Raw genomic sequence first — 25,885 nt, 5'->3', positions numbered from 1 at the left:
ACTATGATGCAGGAAGTGACCTCTAGTGGCTGTCTAATAGACAGCCACTAGGGGAGGACTTAACCCTGCAAGGTAATTATTGCAGTTTATAAAAAAGGTACACAACCAACCTGTTTTTCAAAGTCCCCCAGGCTGCTAAAAAAAATAAATAAAAAAAATATATATATATATTGTTACGAAACCAATTTCGCCACTGGTTTTTGGAGAGGACTAATGGCCAGCCTTTTGCCCAAAGACTATGGGCCCTGCAAAAAGACATGTTAAAAAGTGACTTCCATCGGAAAATGTGCCTCGTGCCTCTTCCCCTCCCCTTTTCCTGTCCTATTGTCTCTCCAGCAGGGCTTTGTCCCAGGGACACTGCCAGACCAGTTTAAACTGGCTGCTTTGTCCCTCCTCAATTTCCAATCAGCCCTTGCTATTGTTTGACCCCACCCTTCCTTGTACTATAGTGCACTTTTAACATTGAAAATATACCGTCCCCACAGCCTTATTCTCTGGAACTGTTTTGGACATGAAAATGTGCGTGTGGTTGGTCAAAAGAGACCTCCAGGAGTTTCCTGAACCCCTGCTCTGATCTGGGTGATTTTTGGATATGTTGCTCACCTAGATCAGGGCTATCTGTAATCCGTAATATTATGGGGATATGTTATGTTTTGGGGTGTTTTCTGGACTTTGGGGAAAATGTGTGTTTTTCTGCCTGTGAATAATTAGGTTATTGTATTAGCTACTTTAATTATATCACAGACATAGGGGAGGGATTGTGTGCTGTAAGTGGGAGTGTCGGGCAGTGTTGTATTGTTCTGATTGGTTTGTGTCTTGTGTGTGCCTGTGTTCCATCATGTCCAGGGTCCAGGTCCAGGGTGTGTGCCTCTGGCCTGAGGAATTGTATATAAGCAAACCTGTACCAATAAAGCCTCAGACATTAGAAAACAATGCCTAAAGTACAATGTGTGTGAAAAATAACACAAAAAAAATGACTACCCTCAAAGGCTGACAAAGACTGGTGGTAGAATTAATGCATGGAAAGTGTTAAAATACCACGATTTGAAATATGAAAGGGTGTCTACTTTTCAAAAATATATGGTTTGAAGGGGGTAAATTACTTTGGCTGGCTTTAAAAATGTCCCAAGTAGGACATGGGTGCATGATGACCAGCTGTGAAAATTCCAAGTTGGAAAACTGGAATGCGCACCCTCCAAATAAGGTATTTTAGCCCTCAGAGAACCCGACACACCTATACATGTGGGGTATCACTGTACACATATTGAGGTGTTATTTGGCAGTAACCCTTAACCCCTTAAGGACCAAACTTCTGGAATAAAATGGAATTATGACGTGTCAGACATGTCATGTGTCCTTAAGGGGTTAAAGTTCCCTTAAATACATGTATTCCTAAATTGCAATGTGTGTCAAAAAAAATCACCAATTTTTTTTGTTTTAAAAATTTGGCATAGATTAATGGTAAAATGGTTGCATGAAAAGAGTCAAAATACCACAAGTTTAATACCTTAGGTTGTCTTCTTTAAAAAAAAATATGTACATGTGAAGGGTTATTCAGGGATTCCTGACAGATATCAGTGTTACAATGTAACTTGCGTTAATTAAAAAAAAAAAAAAATGGTTTGGAAATAGCAAAGTGCTACTTGTACTTATAGCCCTATAACTTTACAAAAAAAATATAAGTACATGTTAACATTGCTGTCTAAACTCAGGACAAAATTTAGAAACTATTTAGCACAGGTGTTTTTTTATGGTTTAGATGCGTAACATATTTTGGGGGTCAATGTTCGAAAAAGTGTTGTCTTTTTTTACATTTTTTCATCATATTTTATACTTCTTTTTATAGTAAATTATATGATGTGATGAAAATAATAGTATCTTTAGAAAGACCATTTAATGGCGAGAGAAACATTATATAATATGTGTGGGTACAGTAAATGAGTAAGACGAAAATTAAAGCTAAACACAAACACCGCAGAAATGTAAAATGAGCCCTGGTCCTTAACGGTAAGAATATTGTAAAACGGTCTGGTCCCTAAGGGGTTAAAGAACTGTGACAAAACACATTTTCTATTTGAAATGATTCATGTAAAGGAAAGATCAGTTATGGGCATTCTGAAATATTTCTTACAGACATGTTATTCCCCCCCCCCCCCCCCCCCCCACGCCCCCTTCTTTTTTGCACCAGCTTTTCAATCTATTTAAAATTGGAATTGACAGTTGTACATTTCGTCACAAATGGATATAAATATAGTTGCAGCAGGAAGTGTTGCACCATGATTGCTACTTTGTTTGTTAGGTGCTACAGTTACTCTAGTTGCTTCCCTTGCACTGTGATAATGATGCCTTAAATGTGCATCACTGACTATACTTAATTTACATGTCTATCACAATCATAGGTCTAGGTACATGCTTAGCAGTACTCTTGAGAGAGTGACGTGCGTCTGCCGTAATTACTACAAGAAGCTGCTAATGCTTCATTCAGGTGGCGCATATCAAATGCATGAATTAAAAGTAGCCCATGGCTTTGCTTATGGAAGTTTTAGTTGTTTGTATATGAAGCAGAGTAGGCCTTCTAATCTGCTCAATGACATCAGTATGTGAATGTGGACATCAATTGACTCAATTAATAGAACTATTTAATCTTTTTTTCTTTTATATAAAAGTCATATCAATCAAACTAGATAATCTAGTGGGTCATTACTTGAATGTTATTTTTAGGTGGGATCCAAAAGGAGACAAACTTTTTTTATTGCTTTATTGATTTCCACTTGTTTCATATAAAACACAGATTTAAAAAAATAAATAAATAGGTTAGACTCGTGACATACTACTTTTCTTAATCATATTCTTATTTGATCACTTATTTCCACTTTCTTGTACACTGTCATATTTTACAATTTTAAAATATGTGGTAAGTTTAATTGTTATGAATATTTTTGTTAATGCAAGGGGTCACAAAACATGATTTACATGGTTCTATTTTGTGTTTTTTCTTCTGTTGGCCGAGTTATTTAATGGTCAGATTCACAAACTGAGAAGCTAACCGTATTAAATCAATAATGCTCTTGAGTCATTTTGTACCAAATTGCTGTATCAAGCATAATAAATAGCAACGAAAACAACACCGGTTAAAATTAATGTTCCTTCTACAGACTTAGAAACATAGAATGTGACGGCAGATAAGAACCGTTCAGCCCATCTAGTCTGCCCAATTTTCTAAATACTTTCATTAGTCCCTGGCCTTATCAAATATTTGATTGTTTTTTTATACTTGTTTTATATTACTCCTACGGTTAATACTGTTCGGGTAAGTGGATACCCCCTTTTTATATCACTTGCATTTGGGTTCCACCCCCTTATAACCAGGAGTTTGCTTATTATTTTATCTTCATTTAAATAAATATATACTTTTTTTCATCTACGGAATTTTTCAATTCGTTAGCCTGAATTGGCACCTTTGAGCCTGCTATACAGAGCCTGGTATGGCTCTGTCAAATGTGAGTGGTAGTCCATCTTTATTCAGTATACATTTTTATTACACAGTATACACTATGTTATGTTTTATACTTATATCTTGTAGATAATATTCTGCCATCTGCCTACGTTCAGGTTGTATTTTATGGTTGTTTACTACCACTACACTTGTTTTTGGGACTATCCCTCCCTACGTGGTTTTGATACACACTCTTTACCAATATTTATCTTATAGTTAGGATAGCCTTATGCCTATCCCACGCATGCTTAAACTCCTTTACTGTGTTAACCTCTACCACTTCAGTTGGAAGGCTATTCCATGCATCCACTACACTCTCAGTAAAGTAATACTTACTGATATTATTTTTAAACCTTTGTCCCTCTAATTTAATACTATGTCCTCTTGTTGTGGTAAGTTGTGTACTAGTATAGAGTATGCCAGTGAAATAAAATGTAGCTATTGACTCACGCTCATCCTGATTAATTTGTGTTAAATAAATAAAAAACATATCAATACAAAATATAGCTGTTGTATTGTTTTATAATCAGAAGTTAAACTGAGTTTTTTGTTGTTTTAGATTTATGCAACGTGCCAGATGTAAGTGTTGGTAATCTGAAAAGGAGCAACACGGATGATGCATTGGATCAGGTGCATTCAAGAGAGAGAATGGATGTTATTAACCAGACTTATAAGGTAAGAAAATGACCCTCTTTATAGGACCATTTAGAATATTTCCTAATCATGATTTGCAACATCATTTCACACGACTTTTGCCAAACATTTTTATACAAGTCTACATTTATTGTTATTCTAATAACCAGTCTTCCTTTATTACTTTTATTACTTTTTATATCTCCATGCAAATTATCAAGTACCCATGGCAATACTGTATTCATACTACCCTCCCTAATAATACTTATTCATGTATTTCCTGCCCCATTTATACCCCATATCATAATTCACTTTATTAGTTTTATTCCTCTGCACCATTGTATCTTTATTTATTTTATTCTACTTTTCCATCATTCACTTTATTCCGTCATTACTTTATTATTCTTTTTCTCTGATCCCTTCATCCATTTTATTTTATCACCCTTTCCTTGTGATGTTGTCTATTCTTTCTATCACTTATATTTCCCATGCCATTGTCACTTTTATTCTTGTGATGTCAGTGTTCTCATTATAACCATATAATTATTTATTTTACCCCTCTCATATCCTTTTTATAACTCAGTGCCAGTCCCCATTTCTCTATGCCTCTAAACCTTTTATTCCTTCCCGTCATTATCTTTTGATACCTCTGATGCTGCTACCTCTGTTATTCCCCCATGCATAACCTATCTCAATTTGTACAGTATGTGTTTGTATCAGTGCTATGAAATCTACAGAGCTTGTTTTGTAGATTAAATTGGTCAAGAGATGTTTGGTTGTCATAGTTTTGTTAAATCCAAGCCTTTAAACCTGAACACACTGTGTATTGATTTCTTGCATAAGTTGTTTTCTGCAGAATGTCATTGCTTTTTATGCTATGAGAATGTTATCAATTTAAATGCACATTGTAAAGAGCAATAGTCTTTTAGTAATAGCTTATTAATGTAGAGTGGTATGTGCACCTGTGTTTATATATTGTGCCTTTTATATAATGCTCAAGACACTAAATTAGATCTAGAGGAGATATTGATGGCACAGAGGAGACCGAGATCTGCATCTTGGTAGCATTCTCTACGCAACAGGGACTGAACATTTTTAGGACTTTGTGATCGACATTGAACATTTATATAACTGTTATAGATTATTTTGTGTCTACCTCTAATTGTAATATTTTCATGATTTTTTAACAATGCCCAGTATATATTGTAATAACTGGGTCAAGTTGGAATTCGTTATGTTATGGAAAAGTTTTTGTTTGCATTTGTTTCTTGTTGGAGAGACATTTCACAACCTTGTTTCTTTTACAGAAGTAATGTATATTACAGTGAAAAATGCTTTATGACAGCCATATGAAATTAATATATCGTTATTGTGTCTTTTAGATTCTTATAAATATAATTAATGTACTGATACTCATTTATCTTTTTAATGTAGCTGATAAAGAGTTACATTTACATTACGTTAATTACAGTACATAGTTATTAATTCCTTATTTATAATATTTATAACTGACCTATCCAAAGAAGCAAATCAAGAATTGGAATTAGCTGTGTGCATGCAAACGGTAAACTTACTAAACAGGGTTCTAGAGATAATTACGTAATAGTCAATATACATGAATAGTGGAAAGAGACTTCAGAGTGCTTGGATTGTCATTTATATAGATGTAAATAAATTATCTCATATTATTTTAACAGGCAGATCATGTTTTAGAATTTCCTACTGCACTGATGGTAATGGTATATGCTATTATTTACCATAATCGATGGGTGATAGTTCACAAAACATATTTGTGCAGACTGTGAGTTCTAGTCACAATCTAACCAAGAGTTAATGATTATTACCTGCCATGTAACATGTATTCCTGATCCTATAATGTTAAAACTAAAATGTAGTCCCCTGGGTCCCCCTTGCCCCTCTAAATATAGCAAAATCTTATTTCAGTCTTATTTGTATTTCAGTCTGCCACTGCTGGCTCTGCCCCTGATCTGCTGACATCATCAGAAGTTGTGTTCCGAGCCTATCACAATGCTTTCACATAAGATTGGCTGAGACTGTCAAGGAAGCAGATCAGGGGCAATGCCAGCACAAGTCAACCCAAAGCTGAGTGCTCTTAAAGTGCAACAAGAGCATGTTTCATATGAATAACACATTGACTTGTGCTATGCTATGATGCACAAGTTGGTTTACATCAACCTTTTGATTATAGACAAGGCTGAAACCCAAGTGCAGTTACATTAACCCTTTAAGTCCGGAGGACGTACTATTACGCCACGCAGAAACCGGCTCTAAACGCCGGCGGGCGTAATAGTACGTCCTCGCTTTTATTGCCGCCCACGTGGCCGGCGGTATTCTCCCGCTGCAGATCGCGGTCGGGGGGGATGCCTGGCCCCCCGGGCAACCCCCCCTGTGGCCGGTGACCGCGATCTGCAGTCTCTGATCGCAGTGACAGGCTGTCACTGCGACCAGTATTCAGCATGTGTCAGCCGATTTCAAATCGGCTGACACATGCGGCCGGCGGCTTTCCCCTTGTGCAGATCGCGGTCGGGGGACTTACCTGGCCCCCCAGGCAGTCCCCCTGGGGTCAGTGACCGCGATCTGCTAAGTCTGATCGCAGTGACAGGCTGTCACTGCGATCTCAAAGCACTCTGATCGCAGTGACAGCCTGTCACTGCGATCAGTGTTACATGTGTCAGCCTATTGGCGGACACATGTAACTGGCACAATGATCCCCCTGCAGATTGGAAGGGGGGAGTGCTTGTACCACCCAGGCACTCCCCCCTGTGGTCAATTACCCAATCTGCAGGAGGTGATCACAGTGACAGGCAGTCACTGTGATCACTGATCCTGTGTGTCAGCCAGTGATGTGAAATCACTGGCTGACACTGTCTCTGCCCCCTGTCCTGTAAAAAAAAAAAAATATTAGTTCAAAAAATAAATTAAAAAAATTAGTTACAAATAAAATATACTTAGATCATATATATTATATATATATATGATCTAAGTATATATATATATATATACACATACACACACACACATTTACACATACACGACGTGTATTTAAATATTAATAAATATATAATTATATATATATATATTAATATCAAATTACACGTAGACTGATACTGATTAAATATATATATAATTATTGTTATATATATATTTATATATAATATAAAAAATATATATGTAAATACGTAAAAAAATAAAATTAAAAAAATATTTAAAAATAAATAATTAAAAAATATATAGATGTGTATTATTTCGTTCTAACTGTATTGTGATAATAATATATATATATTTATATCAAAATACACGTAGAACAAAATAATATATATATCATAATATATATCTATATACATAAATATATACGTATAAATCACTATATATACCTATATATAAATAAAAATATTTAAAAAAAATTATATATATATACGTATATATACACATATGTATATATATACATATATTAATTCTACACATATATTTATGTAATAATTTTACATAATTAGGTATCCTAATTAATTACAATTAGCGGGACCTGCCTGACAACCCATGCCGAAAGTATAGGGAATTTAATTTGCTAGCACTATATTTAACCCTATAACTTTCCAAGACACCATAAAACCTGTACATGGGGGGTACTGTTTTACTCGGGAGACTTTGCTGAACACAGATATTAGTGTTTCAAAACAGTAAACTGTATTATAACGATGATATCGGCAGTAAAAGTGACGTTTTCTGCATTTTTCACGCACAAACAGCACTTACACGGACGATATTATTGCTGCAATACTTTTTACTGTTTTGAAATACAAATATTTGTGTTGAGCGAAGTCTCCCGAGTACAACAGTACCCCACATGTACAGGTTTTATGGTGTTTTCAAAAGTTACAGCGTCAAATATAAGGCTTGTGTTTCATTTTTTTCACATTAAAATTCGCCAGATTGGTTACGTTGCCTTTGTGACCCTATGGTAGCCCAAGAATGAAAATTACCCCTATGATGGGATACCATTTGCAATAGTAGACAACCCAAGGTATTGCAAATGGGGTTTGTCCAGACTTTTTTAGTAGCCACTTAGTCACAAACACTGGCCAAAATTGGCGTTTTTTGCATTTTTCACACACAAACAAATACTAACGCTAACTTTGGCCAGTGTTTGTGACCAAATGGCTACTAAAAAAGACTGGACATACCCCATTTGCAATACCTTGGGTTGTCTACTATTGCAAATGGTATGCCATTATGGGTGTAAATTTAATTCCTGGGCTACTATACAGTCTCAAAGGCAACGTAACCAATCTGGCAAATTTAAATTTCAAATGTAACACGCTATATTTGACCCTGTAACTTCCTAAAACACCATAAAACCTGTACATAGGGGGTACTGTTTTACACGTGAGACATCGCTGAATACAAATATGTGTATTGTATTGCAGTAAAAGCAAACAGTATTTTGACATCCACAGTTAAAATGTCACATAGAACTAAAAAAAAATAAAAAATTCTTTTTTTCTCCCATTTTTTTATATATTTTTTATATTAAATTATGTTCCATACCTAAATATTTGATGTTAAATGAAAGCCCTGTTTCCCCTGAATAAAATGATATATAATAAGGGGGGATGCATTTCATATGAAAGAGGTGAATTACGGTTGGACAGACATATAGCGCAAATGCCAGGTTTTGTTTACGTTTTGTTCTGTTCACAACTTTTACATTTGGCTGCGGTGTTAAGGGGTTAAATGGTCACTTCAACCAACAAACAGTGTTTTCATAAACAGAAGGAGGAGAGTGTGGTCAGTGAGGATAAAGTGAGCTGAGGAACGTGCTGCCATTGGCTGTCTGGCTGGCAAAAGAGTGTAAATGACACATGCGGCTTCAGAGGGGCCATATTTTTACTGAAACGCTGCACATACAGACTCCAGGCACCATGACAACTTCAAATCACTGAAATTGACATGGTGCTTGGAGTAACTCTTTTAATCTAAATTCCTTAGATACCCAAGATTTCTGGAGTGTCTCTTTAATTTGACTGATGTTGATTCCCAAGTTGGGAAGTTTAGTCTTTTGAATAAATATTGAGAACAAATATTCCACTACAGTTATTGCATGTTTGATATGTTAGAATGGATTGAGCTAATCATTTCTTTTACGGATTTTATGTTGGTTATGGTTCTGTGTTTATAGTGTTAATGATGTTTTCAATCCATACATGAAGAAGGGTGTTAGTGGTCTATATATAACTTCTGTATACTGTCGGTAACTAGTCGCCCTGGCATCAATGGAGTAATATGTTAGGAAAGGTCTGAAGGTGTGTTAATAATCAGTGATGTAAACAGCATTATCAACTTGCCCTTGTGGTGACCACTCACACCCTACTCACATACCTAAAGCTGTTTGCCTAGCCTCATTCCATCCAAGTTCATATGCCTTTTAATAGATTTTAGAGGAATTTTTCTGGACCCGAATAAATTATGATAGTAAGCAAATCCGAATGTGGGGCATGCGCAGGGCCGGACTGGGAAAAAAAAAATTTGGCCTGGGAATTTTTTTTTTCACAGCGGCCACTAAGAAGGGGGCAGGGCAGAGGTGACAATGACAAACACGTCCCCTCTCAAAGTGAGTATGTTGGTTCAATGCTTTTCCAGGGCAGACCATGCGCAGAGCTCTGCAGAAGAGCTCTAGCATGAGAAAAAAAAGCCCTGTATTTGTTCTGCACAGTGCAAACAAATTTAATAACATGCTTGCACTGTGTTTCATTGCATTGTGTATCTCAATAAATGGGATACCAGGAGACAGAAGGGCCAGGAAAGAGTATGGTGCATGTGTTTGGAGCCTGCTTGTGGGATTGCGTGTGTGTTCAGGAAAGCATGTCAATTAAACTGTTTTTTTCTCCCCATCAAGTCATCCAAAATAAAAAAGAACACTCCTCTTAGCAATGCACTTTTCCCATACATGGAATACCCCACTTTGCCAAATGTAAGCATGTTTAAACAAGGCCCTCTGTTGGTATGTTCCTGAATGCCCAGCTTGTCTTGTTGCAAATGCTTGTTTGCTAGTCCCCCTATTGTACAACGCTGCGGAATTTGTTGTTTATAAATAATAATAATATGTTCCTGATAACGCAGAACAGTCCTGTTTGAAATGGATATTATGGAGCCTTATTTCTCATTTTGCAGGGCAGTGATATTTGGTGACATTTAAAGATGTTCGTCTACTAGACAGTATACCCAGAATCTTATTCTGCCCCCTGATTTGTTGGGCTCTGCCCATTTAACCCAAAGTACTCAACCCAGGATCCAATATGACCAACCTAAAAGAAAGAACAATTTACAGGCCTGGCTGTTAGGGTACTCAGGATCTGACGGGCCAGTTGTAAACCAATAGGTGACATCAGAAATCCTGTTGGCGCAGACTAAGTGTGTCTGAGAGGTCTATACACAGAAAATGGGCATGTTTAAAAATTAAACAAAAACAAAAATATGTCCCAACATCTTAACATGATTATTGACTTATCTGCGGCACCTCCAGCTGGGGAGGGAGACTGATCATTGCAGACATGTTTATTTTTAATACACAAATATAACATTAGTCTTTATCACAACAATACTTAGATATTTCGTTATGCAAAAAATACAGGATGAGGTATAGGATTGCTATATCTTATTTATACATACCAGGAAAGCATTTCAAATATCAGTAGTATCATGGTATCGTGTGTCTGTCAGAGGGGTAGGGGCAAAATTAGAAATTATATATATATATATAGTGTAGATTGGATTAGCCGTATTAGTTCAGTAGACAAGATGCCAAAATACCAGAGTATATACACACCTGTGGCCCAGCCTTCAACAATTGTTTTATGTAATAATTTTTTTTTTCGGACTCTGGTAGTCCGGCTGCTAATCTGATTCACAGCATTTTGATGCTGTATCTATAGCTGAGGCTATTGCTCTGCCTCTCTGTCTCTCTCTCTCTGCACAATGCATATTAGTTCATGCTGTTCTGGTGCTTGGAAGCACGATATGATTTAGGCACAAGCTATCCATGTTTCAGTACATTAGTTATTGTTCCATAACTGTGCAGACCACATGGCACATGTGCAGATCACTTTCTCTCAAGGCACCTTTGAGCAGTGGGACAATATGTGAGGCAGCACTGTGGATCAGACTGACACAAAACTATAGATGGAGAGAGGAGCAGGATTGCAAAGATCTGTCAGGGGTGCTTTCATCAAGATGAGGTTGGTGGCGCTAGGAAGATATCAACACAGCAAGAGAATTGCTCATTTCCCCTACAGGCAACAGCTGTATATGTTATCACACTTTTTTTTGGATGGGTGCAGATTAGATTGGCTTCATTTTTAATGTAAGTAGATATTTGTGAAATTCTCTATGTATTGTCTGTGAATACTCTGTGTTTTAATCTCTCTCTCTCTCTCTCTCTGTATGTGTGTGTGTGTGTGTGTGTGCAATAAGTATACTTACAGAGTCACACTGGCTTGATTCACAGTCTGCGTCGTGTGTGCTGTGCAGTGTTTATTTAACATGCTAAATATTTGGTAACAAAGTAACTTTAAATGTTGTGTGTATTATTTAGCATTATGCACTTACATTCCTGCAATTGTGTTTTTTTTAGATACGTGATCACCCCGGGGTTCAAACAAAATGTTGGGCATGATGTGGGGAAAGAATTACTGAAAGGTGTATTTATTAGTGTTACCAGATGCCCATTTTAACCGGGTGTGTTTATAAAACAATGCATCAGGCAAGACATTCCCGTTGTGTAAATTTTCCAGGTTGACAAGAACATCTGTTCACCCAGCTTGTAATGCTTTCGGCTCAGCTTGCTAAATCTGTTCTTTAACTTAACAATAAATTATGCATTTTATTATTTTACATTTTTTAAAGAGCAATTGTAAAATATTTAAATTAGCCATTAAAATAGATTTGTTATGCTAATTGACTTTCCTTCGAGTCAATGTCAATATAGCTTATCAAAGTATTGCATTTTTCTGAGAGATTATTGCTGCAAAACAACTACTTATAAACAAATGTTTTAAACCGTGTCATTTGTTTTTATTACATCTTCATAGCTATATAAAAGTTTTTTTATAAATGAATTGATATGAAAAAATCTCCCATATTCTGTTATTTTGCAATTCTGATTTCTGTTGACTTCAGTTTACTGTTTAATAATTACGCCCAAAGTCTCAGGGATGCAGCAATTGCAAAAGTTAAATCAGGGGTGAATATCTAAAGGTAATGATTGAAATAATGGTAGAAAGTGATTTTTTCATAATGTAACGGCAAATTCAAAGTTGCTAGGGGCAACAGTCACTGCTGGATTATTAGTGATAAACGTTAGAGGGGGTGTAAGTCAGTACTCAGCAGTGACAAGCCCAGGTTTCTTTAAATAATTGTTGAGGCAAAATCTTATTATTTTTTGTCAAGTACTGCACTGCATATTGCTTTGTACATATTAAGCATTTTTAATAAATGATTAATATTTGTTCCTTGTGAACAGGTCATACCATTGGATTTTATGCTCATTCGTTTTTGGCATTCAACTGATGGCAATGTTTAAATTTTCTGTTTTTTGAACAATTTACATAATTAAGCAGCTTGACTGAATGATGGCCACCAGAGACTTGTTTTTGCCTAAGACATTCATTGTATAGAATTAAAATCTTTCCTGGGCACTCACCGTGTTTAATCCAAAGGCAGATTATTATTGAAACAAAGGCAACATTTTGGCCTTTCTCAAGACAAACGAACATTTTGTCCAAAACATTGTCCAACAGTTGCGATGTACAACATTTATTTTAACTGTTTATTTGCAAACCCCATTCCATGATTTTCTGCAGGGGTGTTGCTGAGTTCCAGAAACACTTGGGACTTGAGCCCAAAGGAAAACTTCATGACCCCTATACCAATAGAAAAATGGGGATTAGAGATTTAAAGTTTCTCAATAATGTTAAACCATTGGGGGGGAAAACTAAAATCCCGTTGTTTTTTGTTTTCTGGAAAAAAATTAAAATGTGTTACATTGTGTACATAAAATGCAGTGTTTACACCTTACTTTTTATGCAAAACACGTGACATGCTGTTACCATCTGCACTAACTCGCAAAAATAAAGAATATAAGAAAATAAATAAAAATGCAGTGTTTATAGAAATATTATGCTTGAAATCAAAGTAAAGGTTATTCAGCAAATAAACTAAATTTGCTTTTTAAAACTTTATTCTTTGTTACAAATGTAACTACAAGGTCTGGATATATTAAGAATATGTGAACATTATTTTGTCTACTCTAAATATGATTTATAGGTAAGAAATTAATATCAGTCTTTTTTTTATTTAATTGAAGTGGTTATAGTGTCTAAAGTATTTGGCAACACCCTTCCATTCAATGTTAAACTATTATTAAATGATCTAACGCTAAACAAGAGTCACTTGCAGCGCATCCCCTGCTTGGCATAGTAAGGAAGCATTGGTGATTGGCTGAGAGTGTCATGTGATCACTGATAGCCTATCAAATCGCTAATACAAATTCGTGTAGATAGGGATAGTGGTCACACACAATATACACTTTCAGGGTTATTTTCGAAAACCCTTGATTTTGTCCGAATGAGACACTATGTCCTTCCCCATTTACTATTATAATTATATTATAATTATAATACTATTATAATTAGTGCCCTAACCCACCACTTATGGGTGGAAGCCAGGGAGTGGGGGGGGTCTCCCATGAATTGCAACATAAACAGAGAATATGAGAACTCTGAATATGAATCCAAACCCATACATATTTGAATAGCCCTCACCGAAAGCCCCATATTTGTAGCCACCCTCCTGTTTCTTTACCGTTTGAGTGTAGGAGGGTTGCTTCCCTTGGGTCCAGTGGGATCCTGATGAATCAGATGCTAGCTCAGACTGATGAGAGTCTGTTGCTGGTCCAGTTTATCTCAGTTTGTTCTATCTTCACCTCTCTCTGCATCCTCATCTGCCTCCCTGTGCAGATCTTTATAAGCAGGGTTAAAGTGACCTGCACTCAACTCCTCACAACACCCCAGCCAAACTGCAGGTTTAACCAGGGTTAAGTACCAGCCCGGGTCCCTGATCAGAGATGCTTCACAAAGCTTGTGAGCCCAGATGCAGCTTCCTAAGCTCCACCAGTGGTAGTTCCACTGCTGGCTAAGAAAGAGTGTAATCTCTGCTTTAGTTATACTTCCAGTGGGGCTGGGTGTTGGCAACCAGGGTCCCTCATTCAGTATTAGACTGCAAGGAAAGATTGTGCCAGGGGACACCAGGCATTCTAACCAATCCAAAGATATTAAATGGTTATAGTGTCTAAAGTGTCACTTTAAAACACTATAAGTATTTATTAATAAGCAAACTTATTCCTTAAAGGGACACTATAGTGTTAGAAAAACAAAGTAATTTTCCTAAACCTACAGCTCTCTATAGGGCCCCCCTACCTCTCAGGCCAATCCCCCGCCCCCCTCACTCTGACTCTGCTCCTTTTCTGCCATAAGGCAGCGGAAGGGATCTAATGCGCATTAGGAATCCTGTATGACACATTAGGAATCCCCCCAAAGGAAAGCATTGTATGCTGGACACTTTTTCAGTTCTTTAAAGTAATAATAATAATAATTCACATCAAAACAACATATCACTGTGCTGTGTGTATAGGAACAATGTCTTGAAAAAGTCCAGGAGGTTTAATTGAAACATTGATCTGTGTAATTCTGTTGAAATAAAAGCAAATTTTCTGATCACCGTACAAGTCTCCAGAGTGCTCTACTTTTGCTCTTTTGTGTATCAGTCTGAGACTTGCACTCGGGCAGATTATATTTGATGAAGTTGTTGAGTGCTGGGATTAAGCCATATTTTGTTTGCGCGCGTGCACACATGCGCGCACACACTCTCCCTCTCTCTCTTTGACAACAGACACTAATTAGCTTTCCAGCTTGTTTAGAAAATATTCCTCTTCAGCTCCCACAATGTGACAATTGTATAGTAATGTATACCTTGTACTTTAAAGGGACACTATAGTCACCTGAACAACTTTAGCTATAATGAAGCAGTTTTGGTGTATAGAACATGCCCCATGCAGCCTCACTGCTCAATCCTCTGCCATTTAGGAGTTAAATCCCTTTGTTTATGAACCCTAGTCACACCTCCCTGCATGTGACTTGCACAGCCTTCCATAAACACTTCCTGTAAAGAGAGCCCTATTTAGGCTTTCTTTATTGCAAGTTCTGTTTAATTAAGATTTTCTTATCCCCTGCTATGTTAATAGCTTGCTAGACCCTGCCAGAGCCTCCTGTATGTGATTAAAGGTCAATTTAGAGATTGAGATACAATTATTTAAGGTAAATTACATCTGTTTGAAAGTGAAACCAGTTTTTTTTTCATGCAGGCTCTGTCAATCATAGCCAGGGGAGGTGTGGCTAGGGCTGCATTAACAGAAACAGAGTGATTTAACTCCTAAATGACAGAGAATTGAGCTAAAGTAATTTAGGTGACTATAGTGTTCCTTTAATGATGTTATTTATGTTGTTAGTATGACAATGGCTTAAATTTAAATTGCACCATTTCACCCCTTCCTTCCCAATCCTGTGTATTTGTGCAGTAGTTTTAGTTTTGCATTGCTTTTCACCTCTTACATTTTTGAACATGTTTTCACTTGGTGGAGAACACATTCCCACTACTAGAACTAGAATTAAAAAATCAATGAAAACTCATTATGTATGTATCTTTATACGACATTTAAATGGCTATTACAGAAATTTAAGTTCTTACCTGATTTTCCTCGTAAAGAAATATCAATAAATAGTGGAGGGGCTAAATAGAATGTCGGAGGGGAGCGGAGCCTGACTGTCAAGAGCTCCTGAGTCCGGGGCCAAGATTCGGGTTTATTGCCCGACCGCCCGATCACACAGACTGCTACACGCAATAATCGTGAAGAGGAGACTGAATGGCACACTGGGATACGCGATACTTGGCTCTCCGGTGCTAGGGGAACCTAATCGCGGCCTGTGCGGGTGGGAGCCGAGGAGAGGCGGCCGCTCTCCCGGTTCTCTGGCTTACAAGGGGGCACTAACAAGTCACCTCCCCCCCACCCCCCTGGACCGGTGGGGGTTATCCCGGTCCTTGAGGACGCCCTGTGAGTCCCGCAGCGCTGCCACAACAAGCAGGAAAGGATTCCCACAAGATGGCGACCGCACCAGGCTCAGCAACACGAGGCCTGTCACTGTCGCACTCTGCCTCAGCAGGCCCTACGACCGCTACACCGGATGCCCTGGGGGCCCTGCTAGACGGCTTTTGGACAATGCTGCTCAACCGGGCAGGGTAGGCAGCGGAGCCCGGCGAGACACACCGAGCTGGCAACGGGGAGCGGCCTGGGAAACCTCCTACAAGCCGACAAATACCCCGCACCAACCTGACAGCACTGCAGAGGAGAAAGCGGTGGAAAGAAAACTACCGGCAGAGAAAACGAGCCGACGGTGGATGTTCTACCCACAGCTGCAGCGAGGTAACAAACACCAGCGCACTACCGTCAGCCCACAGCCACAAGGAGAAACCTTAGTTTTATCTTGCTGCAACTTCTGTATATTAATACTTGTGCATTTACCTACAGGTCTATGCCACACTTACTCACAAATAAGTGTTCATACCCTCATGTATATGCTGTCAATCTCAACTAAAATTCCTTTAGCGTGTCTTAAAGTGTCCAGCATAATGCTATATATCTTACTCTATTCTACTTTATTAAGCATCCGTGTGTGAAAAATCCATGACATACAAGCAAAGTTCTCATATGTAATGGCATTGTCCTGTGTACTTATAGAGAAATTGCAGCATACCCTGCCAAGCTAATCACATACATGAACAAGCCTGTTAGCTAATTGATTTGTTGTTTTCTTTATTCATACTATATCCAAGTTTAAAGGTGTACCAATCTTGATTCCTAACAAAAAATGTCCACCAGTATTGCCTATATGCCACCACTGTTCAGCTTAATGTTAAAACTTGTCTTGCTTTTGCTGTTGTGGCGAAGTGAGAATGCATGTAACTCTCAAGCACGTAAAAATAAAGAATTAAAAAAAAAAAAAAAAGAATGTCGGCTCATTTTGCAATAGATTCAATACTAGTATTGCTTTGCTTATATCTGTCTTACAATATATATTTTTTTAAGTTTGAAACATATTTTATTAGTAATTATCAGCGGGTGAGCAGACAATTGACAAATTACAAATGATTCCAGTTAAGAAGATATGAAAAATAAAAACATATCGTCGCTATTCACATATTTATTTATTTTCATATATTGCTCCAGTTAAAACATGCTAGGATTCTATTCACCCTGTAGTGAATTGTGCTGAATTTAAAACTTACAGTTATTTATATATATCGGAACTAATCCCCACATTTGCTGAGATAAGTGATTTTAAGTAGCCTTGTAAAATGTATTCTGTATTTTGCTGCAGTTAAACCAACATATTTCAACTATTTACTATGTGGACACATTTACATATAAATGAAGATATGAACATGTATTCTCAGTGTGAGAGTTAAGCGATACTTATTGTGTTCTGTATTTTACTGACATTATCCTTTGTTGTGGGTAGTAATACTACTTGCAATTTTATTTTTTCTAAAATGTGATTCTTTCTTGAACTAGTTTGCATATGCCCACCCAGAATCCTTTGCAGTAGTAACATTACTGCACATTTGTGATTTCTGTTGGGAAAGCAAGTCTTATGGCTTGACTGGTGTGCAGATTTTTGTTTAATATTTTATTAACTATCGAAGACTTCAGGTGGAAGGGGTTTTCAATCACATTTTTTCCCCAACCATAACTGTGTTGGTTGTTGAGATATATATATATATATATCTATCTAGATATAGATATAGATATATACACACAATACATAATCCAGTGCACTCGCTTATTCATTAAACAATTACTTAAAATCTTACAGATTGTAATAGTTTTATTTAAAAACACCTCACCTAGGCAAAAAATAATGGGGCTTTAGTTACATTATATGATCATATATTGCATAAGCCTGCCACAACGTCAATGTACCCCATGCTTGGCAGGCCCTACTCTAGCATCCTAGTGCTTGCTCTTATGAGAATAATCCACTTACTTGGAAAAATACTTCCTCTTGGGACTCTCTGCAAGTCAAGGCTAAATAAGGTCATGGAATATATATAATCCAAAAGTAAAGTGGTGCACTCATAGGTCTAAATCAAAGTGTTTATTTAAACAAACTGTGTGTCCTAATCAATGTTTCGACCCTGGTGGGTCTTTTTCAAGATCAGGGTTGAATCGTTGATCAGGACACACAGTTTGTTTAAATAAACACTTTGATTTAGACCTATGAGTGCACCCCTTTACTTTTATGGACGCGGGCTGCACCGAGACAAGATTTAACATCTAATAATCAAGGGGTGAGAGCCAAGTTTCTCTAGCAATATATATATGTGTGTATATATTATAAGCAACTCCTGGTTTCACTCCTAAAATTATTATCTAGGGTATTCTGTCCATTGTTATCTAAATTTTGGGATTTGTATGGTATCTATTTTATTAGCACCTATACTAATAAAGGGTGTTTTAAAAAATACAAAACATGTTGTTTTTTTTAGGAAAATTAGACATATTATTGTTTGCAGGATTTCATTTGCATTTTTGAGTTTTGTAAATAGCTGATTGATTGCTCAAGCTAGTTTAAGTATTACAATAGAGAAAATCGATGTTTCTGCTTGCCATTAGAGCTGCTTCTTTATGTTTGTCCTACTGTCAAATATTTGGCCATTCCAATTATAAAATTGGAAGATAGATAATGTCTCCTTTCACCATTAGGAGTACAATTTGTGAGAGGCATAGCTAACAATGTTTTTCATTTTGCGAGACTGTAAATTACATAATGAAGTTTAAATTAAGCAACTGCTTATGACTTCCCAGAGAAATATTCAATCTACTCTCAGATTTTAGCTTTTTTTTTTTTCTTTTTTCTGTAAATGGGACTAGTTTGAAAAGCAGACTTATAAATTAAAGTCAATCTATGTGTTTATTTTCTAAATGCAGAGTTAGGCCCCTATTTAAGGGATACTCTAAGGACCAGGAAAAGAGAACAAATAAAAGAAAATGAAGAAAACAGAGAGAATTCACAGCAGTTCAATGTAGAACAAACAGTTATGTGACCATACTGCACCATCGCAGGTAGAGATGGCAGAAAATACTGCTGAAACTCAGTAATAGCCCATATTCAATGTACATAGATAGGTGATGAGTTAGACAAAACAATGCAAGTCAGTGCAACCACAAAAATAGCAATGATACCTGCAGTTCCGACATTTATCTGCAATCTCACACTGAACCACTTTGACCAGAGCCACCACTCTGCTTTTGGCTGAGTGCCAGGATCATATACCTTAATGCGGAACGGTCATGCCAAACTTACCTTTCCCCAATCGATTCCTCTTCTCACCCTTTGTCAGGATATGTTCTTCATTTCTTCCTGTCTGCTCTAGTTTTCTTTAAAACATAAGACAAATTAGGGACTATTTGTCTTATGGAGGTTTTCTACGCCTGGCCATCTGGCCATCCTGTGGTCATAGAAATTTTCCCACAATTTTCCCTCTGTGATCTCGCGATGCTTCCTGTCAGTATTCCCGAACGTCCTGTGATTTAGACAGAACACCTGCGGAACTACCAAATTTCATCTTAACAGAATGAGAACAGTTTCTCCATTCATGTTAGGACGCAATTCGGGTTTTTGTTCGTATCGGAATTTCATTTGAATGAATGCAATTCCGATCCGATTCATGCTGCGGCTGCATCTTGCAACCGCTTAGAAGTTAGCTCCCTATTAGGGAGCTATCTACCAAAAGGCTGAAACGCCTAAATTGGCTAAATTTACTAATACTAAGTAAAGATTTCTGTCCCTACTCGCTATACTCGCTATACTCGCTATATATATGGTTTTGAAAAAAACAAAACATCTGTGCCTTTTAAAAGATATATCTATAGAATCTGACAAGACAACTTCCTTAGTTAGAGAATTTCACATCTATTTTGTAAAAACAACAACTTTCCTCCCTCTTCTGTAAGTGAAAACACCAGTCTTGACTGTTAATGCACAGGTTAACTCATAGCAGTTTGTACTTTTTAACAAATGTTCTATGTTTTTTTTTTTTTATTTAAACCAACTGATCTCAGTTTAGTAGTAACTTTCTATGTGGAACTGTAAGAAATGTCTTGGCAAATTCAGATCGCAATGGAATGTCTGTATTTTATATTTCTACTAACTTCATAGAACACAATTACATTAGTTTGGCATGAACTTTCTTTTATAAAACTATGTTGATTCCTGCTAATTATATTTTTAATTGAATATTATCCCTTAACATCCCCTCAAATAATTTCCCAGACACAGATGTTAAGCTCACAGGTCTATAGTTTCCAGGTTAAGCTTTTGAACTCCATTTAACTATAGACACTACATCTTCTTTTCTCCAATCCTCTGGTAAGATTCATTAAATAAAACGTGACTGCTGACCCTCTCCCTCTCCCTTTACCTTCTGTTACCCTTCCCCCCCAATAACTCACAGACAACCAAATTGTGGGTAAGGGCAACGGCCACAGCTTTTATTATTAAGCCAGCATAATTTAAACCAACTGTCAGCTGCTGGATTTTCCCAGCAGACAGCTAACATAACGTAATTCTTCCAGAGCCTCTTCAGCCTGAAGTCCGTCCTTAACCAGACCAGGCTGCGACTCCCCAAGCTTGTCCGGGCACTGCTTTCAGTTCCACTTGCTGGCGAAGGACAAACCACAGCTGTGACAAAATAAACAGAAAAGAAACCACACCAAACACAACACATATAACAAAAACATATCCCGTGTTCACACCAACCCAGGGAGGGTGGGCGGGAAACAGCACTGCTAGGTTCCCTCAGCGTGCTATCCAGTGGTCTGGTAAGTATTATCCAGTGTTCCCGGTCCAGGTGCATCCCAAACATTGTATCCTCTTGTCGCCATGCCAACCTCTCCGGGCAGCAGTCATGCTCCCCCCTCCCTATCCACTCCGGGGGTTGGCCTGTCATAAAAAGATTAGAAACAGTGGTATGGATATTTCCACAATAAAGCTCCCTTAGTTCTTGTAGGGGCTTTGTTTATATTCACTTGATTTCATTGCTGTACCATTTTATTCTGTTAACCAATCACCTGATTACTGTAAGACTTTTGTAACATGGATTTGCAAATCTAAAGCCATTGATCCTTCTTTGCTATACACTGAAGAAAAAATACACATCTTAAATTCCATCAACCAACACTTTCACTCTCAAACTTTTTGGTATTAACATAATTAAAAAAAAAAAAAAACTTAGGGGGTTGGTCTTGCTTTCTTCTTGTTCATTATTTGACTGACCCTTTTATTAAGTGAAGTTCATTCCTCCAAACTCCGGCGTCCATAGAATTGGGGAGTCGGTGGGAAGGGTAAGTGAAGTGTTTGCATCCCTGGCTCCACCCAAATGGGGTGGGAATATCCCTTTTGCTGGCAGGTCAGCTCACTGAGGTCGCAGTGCATGGTTTCATGTCTTATGATGCACTTACGCTATGCTTGTTGGAGACAGTTTGCTGGTGTCCCCTTAAATACAGGGCACCAGGGAACAAAGTTGATACAATGGGACTGGACCCAAAAATCTGCAATGTCCTTCTAGAATCCAGATGGTTTGGAGGCATGCAAATCTGTTTTCTCTTGTTTCTTTTATATTTGATTCCCAGTGGTATGTATTGAGAAGTGTACTTTTGTAGAATTTATCTTTTAGAATTTATCAAAAGACCTCTAATCTTTCCTCTGTGCTTTTGCAAATGGACCGTTCCTGTCAGTCAATATGTTGTAAAGATGCCCTTATCCTTTTGAAATTATCCCATTCAAAATTAAGTGCATTTGTAAAGCCCATATAAATTAGCTTTTCAGAACTAAAATGATACCGTATTATAGTCACTGTTTCCCAAGTGCTCCCTAAGTTGAATTTTTGAAAACAAGTCAACATTATTAGTTATTACAAGATCCAGACAAACATTTGTTCTAGTTGGTGCTTTTCTCAACTGAGACTAAAAAGTGTAATTTGACAGGTTTAAAAACCTGTTTCCCTCAACTGTACTACTAGTCCCTCTGGCCAAGTTAATATCTGGATAATTAAAATCTCATCTGATTAACAAACCAGCCAGATGTTATGCAGCATTATTAATTTGAGATATCAGTTTATCTTTCCCATCAGTGTTAAAGGAACACTAAAGTGTTATAAATGGATGCCTGCATTCTTAACGTTTTAGTGTTTCTAGTAAAATATAGATGCCCTCCCAACCCCATTTTTGATAAACGCATGGTCTCCTTTGTGATTGTCCAATCTAATGCTCCTCATAGAGTAGAATTGGGGACCTGATGTGGAAGCTTCACTGTAGCTTTGAATCAATGCTTTCTTGTGGAAGCTTCCATGTCACATGGCCGTGTTTTACTTGCTCAGTGCCAAGGGATCACCTCTAGTGGCTTGAGCCACTTGAGGAGGATTTAACCCTATGTACATAACAATTGCATTTTCTAAAAAAACTACCATGTTTCACATTGTCGGGTTAAAACTAAACAGTAAACAGATACAATCCAACATTCCATGTTTCCAATAATATTATTGAAACATATAGTTCAAATTGGCTAAACTTACTACCGAAAGACATTCCTCAAACACATTGGCAGTGTTATTATAAGTGAGAATAGTCAAGAAATCAAAGAATATTTTACATTCAAGGCCAAAATAGCTCAACTGGAAAAATTTGTCCAAGTCTGCTATCCTTCCAGTTTGGCTATTTGGGTCTAAAATTCGATATTCACTTTGAATTTCTGAAAATCCTTACTTTATGAATGGCCATTTGGGGGTTTACTAAATAACCTGGGCCTTTAAGCCCAGCTAGCCAAATTTGAAATAAAATTTACCCAACTCGACTTTTTATTTAGCTGTGCTATTTTTGGTCCAACATGTGCAGTTGTCTTACTGAATACACTTAAAGGGTTAGTTCAACCACCATAATCACTTCCCTGATTTAAAGTGGTCATAGTGGTAGGAGTATGTATGTGCAATGTTTTAGCTTGAAAGAGTTATTGGGGGGGGGGGGGGGATAGTTGCACCTCCAGCACACGTGACTTATGCAGTCCAGAACTTTGTTCTGGGCTACCTATTGTCAGTTCTGTGCATATTTTACATGTGTCATCAGCACACCCAGCTAGCTAACCCGCCCTCCTGCCTCCCGCTGTTCAAGAAATGGGAGAATTACAAATGTCAGCTGAGCAGGAAATATAGCTGAGATGGTGATTGTTTGCAATCACCATCTCTATGCATTATATCAGTAGGAACGTAGAATAGCAGAAGCGGCTAGATGCAGTAAAGACTTTGTCCTCAAACATTTAAAAAGTTGACATATGGTCTGCGTCAAGCTAATAATCCTGGCTTACCCATTGTTTGTAACATCTTCACCAAGGAGCCACACACACTAACTGTAGTTGTCTAATCCGGATTACCAGTAATGTGAGGCAGACATTTTCTCCGCCTGTGCTGTCAGAAAGGTGGCAACTGTTGAAATCTACATAACGGACATACACAATTTGTATTAAATGGAGGAGAAATTCCTTCCTTTACAAATGGCAATTACAATGGTGAAAGTGGCTTTGAAGACCACGCTCAAGGACATTTCCTCCTGCCTCAGCTGCATTGATGAGTCCGAATTCTGCTTCCTGGTATGACACCAAATATATTTACCGTATGTGTTTATTTACTTGAATGTAACATGCAGTATGGTACAGCCCACAGCCTGTGAAAACAAAATGCTTCTTAGACTCAGGCATTATCTTAGCACCTATTTTAACATTTTTACATTTTTCAAAGAATATATGCAAAATTCTCCAGAACTCCTTTCTAGACATTTTCTAATGGCAGCAGGACTGCCTCAGTAACCAGTTTATTTAAGATTTAATGAATATGATGCTCTTGTTTACCCACTCCACTGAAACTGCATATGGGCACAATTTCTAGTCTCAAAGCAGTGGTTAAACTCCATATATAATAACCCCTAGTGCAAAGATGCTTTGGGCCATGTGCCCCTTAGTACTGTTAATCCATTCTTGAGCAGTTTGGCAAACAACAGGGTCTTGCGGAGGCTTTAACTCCAGATATTATAATGCTATTGAAAGAATCTTCTTGCAAAATTATTAGATATGTTTGCAAAATTAGCATTTTGGAAAGAGCATGTTGTGTATTGCACAATTCTGGGGTAACACATCTCGTCTAGTTCCCTTCAATATGTATATGTTATAATTAATAACTTTTGTACAACATATATTTTTGTGGTGAGGCCTGAAGACCTACTTTAGGAATCTGATATCAGATCACACATATCACAAACATGTGATGTTATAGTGGTTAAAATTCACACACTGCACAGGGAAAATGAATTGTTAAGTAACCTCGCATCACTTTCAATAGGCATTCTTACAAGTTTATATATTTATGCATTCCTAATAAAATAGTAGATACTGTCACACTTTACATATGTAAAAAAAAAAAAAAAAAAAAAAAAAAAAGGTTTAATATATTTCCATAGGAAAATATTTAATTGATTAATTACTTGTTAATTAGAGAAAGCCTAGTAACCTTTAAGGACTGAATTGGGCAGCCAAACCTTGGTTTATTTGATATCGGCAAAAGAGGAGACAAAATGAGTTCGGATGCTATATTTCTAAACTGGTAGGCTCCCTATGTTATGTGCCAGTGCTATCCATACATTTTTTTTTTTTTTTTTTTGAAAGTATGGAGGTGAACGAGTTGTAGAAGTATTAGAAATTGACTCCTAAGAACTGTACCAAGTTTCTTGGATTAGAGAATTTTTAAAAATGCATGAATAATCAAGGTTTGGCATCATTGGAGATTATATATATATATATATATATATATATATATATATATATATATATATATATATATATATATAGCTTTGTACTGACTAAGGCAATACATGAAAAGTGCTGCAGTGAAGTACATAGAATTCATATGGTGCTGGGAGGAATCACTTTAAACAAGGAAGAATCCCAGAGTAGACTTGTGTGTAAGTTCCTTTTAGCAGCGTTGAATGAATCAAATGCCTGTCAATCTATGTACAAACAAATGGATTTGTTTGGCATTATCCAGATGAATTGGTTCGGTTGTCCATGGATTGACAGGCAATTGACTTGTTCAATGCAGCTGAAAGGGATTTGTGCACTATGTCTCTCAGAGGCTGTTTAACTTAATTAGTTAACTGCTTACCTTCTGAAACATATGAAGTGTACACTTTTCAAATAAATGGTAATTCTGCCAGCTACAGTATAGCCTCTAATCCTCAGACTATCCTATAAAGCAAATTACAAACATTGTTATTGGCTTTAGCTAGGATCAAACAATTATAAAACTTCAACAGATATACCGTATGCATAGTTGAATAATTGACCCCATTTAGGACAAGTTATCCCATTGTATCAAAAAGGTCCTTCCATTTCAAATGCCTTAGAGACCCTTTCAAATGTCTTACAGCTTCAGTATCTATATTACGTTGTTTGTCTAGACTCTATAGGTCTTTGGGTACTGAATAAGTCATATAATCCTTTGCAAGTGCTTAATTCCCAATAATTACCC

General features: G+C 37.1%; 1 protein-coding gene across 4 annotated transcripts in view; it reads left to right on the top strand.

Annotated features, from left to right (window-relative positions):
• TIAM2 (TIAM Rac1 associated GEF 2) overlaps positions 1-25,885 on the top strand; it is a 370,710-nt gene that overhangs the window by 299,880 nt on the left and 44,945 nt on the right. For 2 of the 4 annotated variants that reach the window (XM_063443422.1, XM_063443421.1), the window contains one exon: positions 4,056-4,171. In XM_063443422.1, coding sequence (XP_063299492.1) covers positions 4,056-4,171 — 116 coding nt within the window. Of the gene's footprint in view, positions 1-4,055; positions 4,172-11,153; positions 11,508-23,778; positions 23,956-25,885 lie in introns of those variants that run through there. The other 2 variants (XM_063443424.1, XM_063443423.1) reach the window with 2 other exon arrangements.

The sequence above is a fragment of the Pelobates fuscus genome, chromosome 2, assembly GCF_036172605.1.
Source record: "Pelobates fuscus isolate aPelFus1 chromosome 2, aPelFus1.pri, whole genome shotgun sequence".
NCBI lineage: Eukaryota > Metazoa > Chordata > Amphibia > Anura > Pelobatidae > Pelobates > Pelobates fuscus.
The sequence above is the reverse complement of the archived record's forward strand: the minus strand, read 5'-3'. Positions and strand labels throughout refer to the sequence as shown.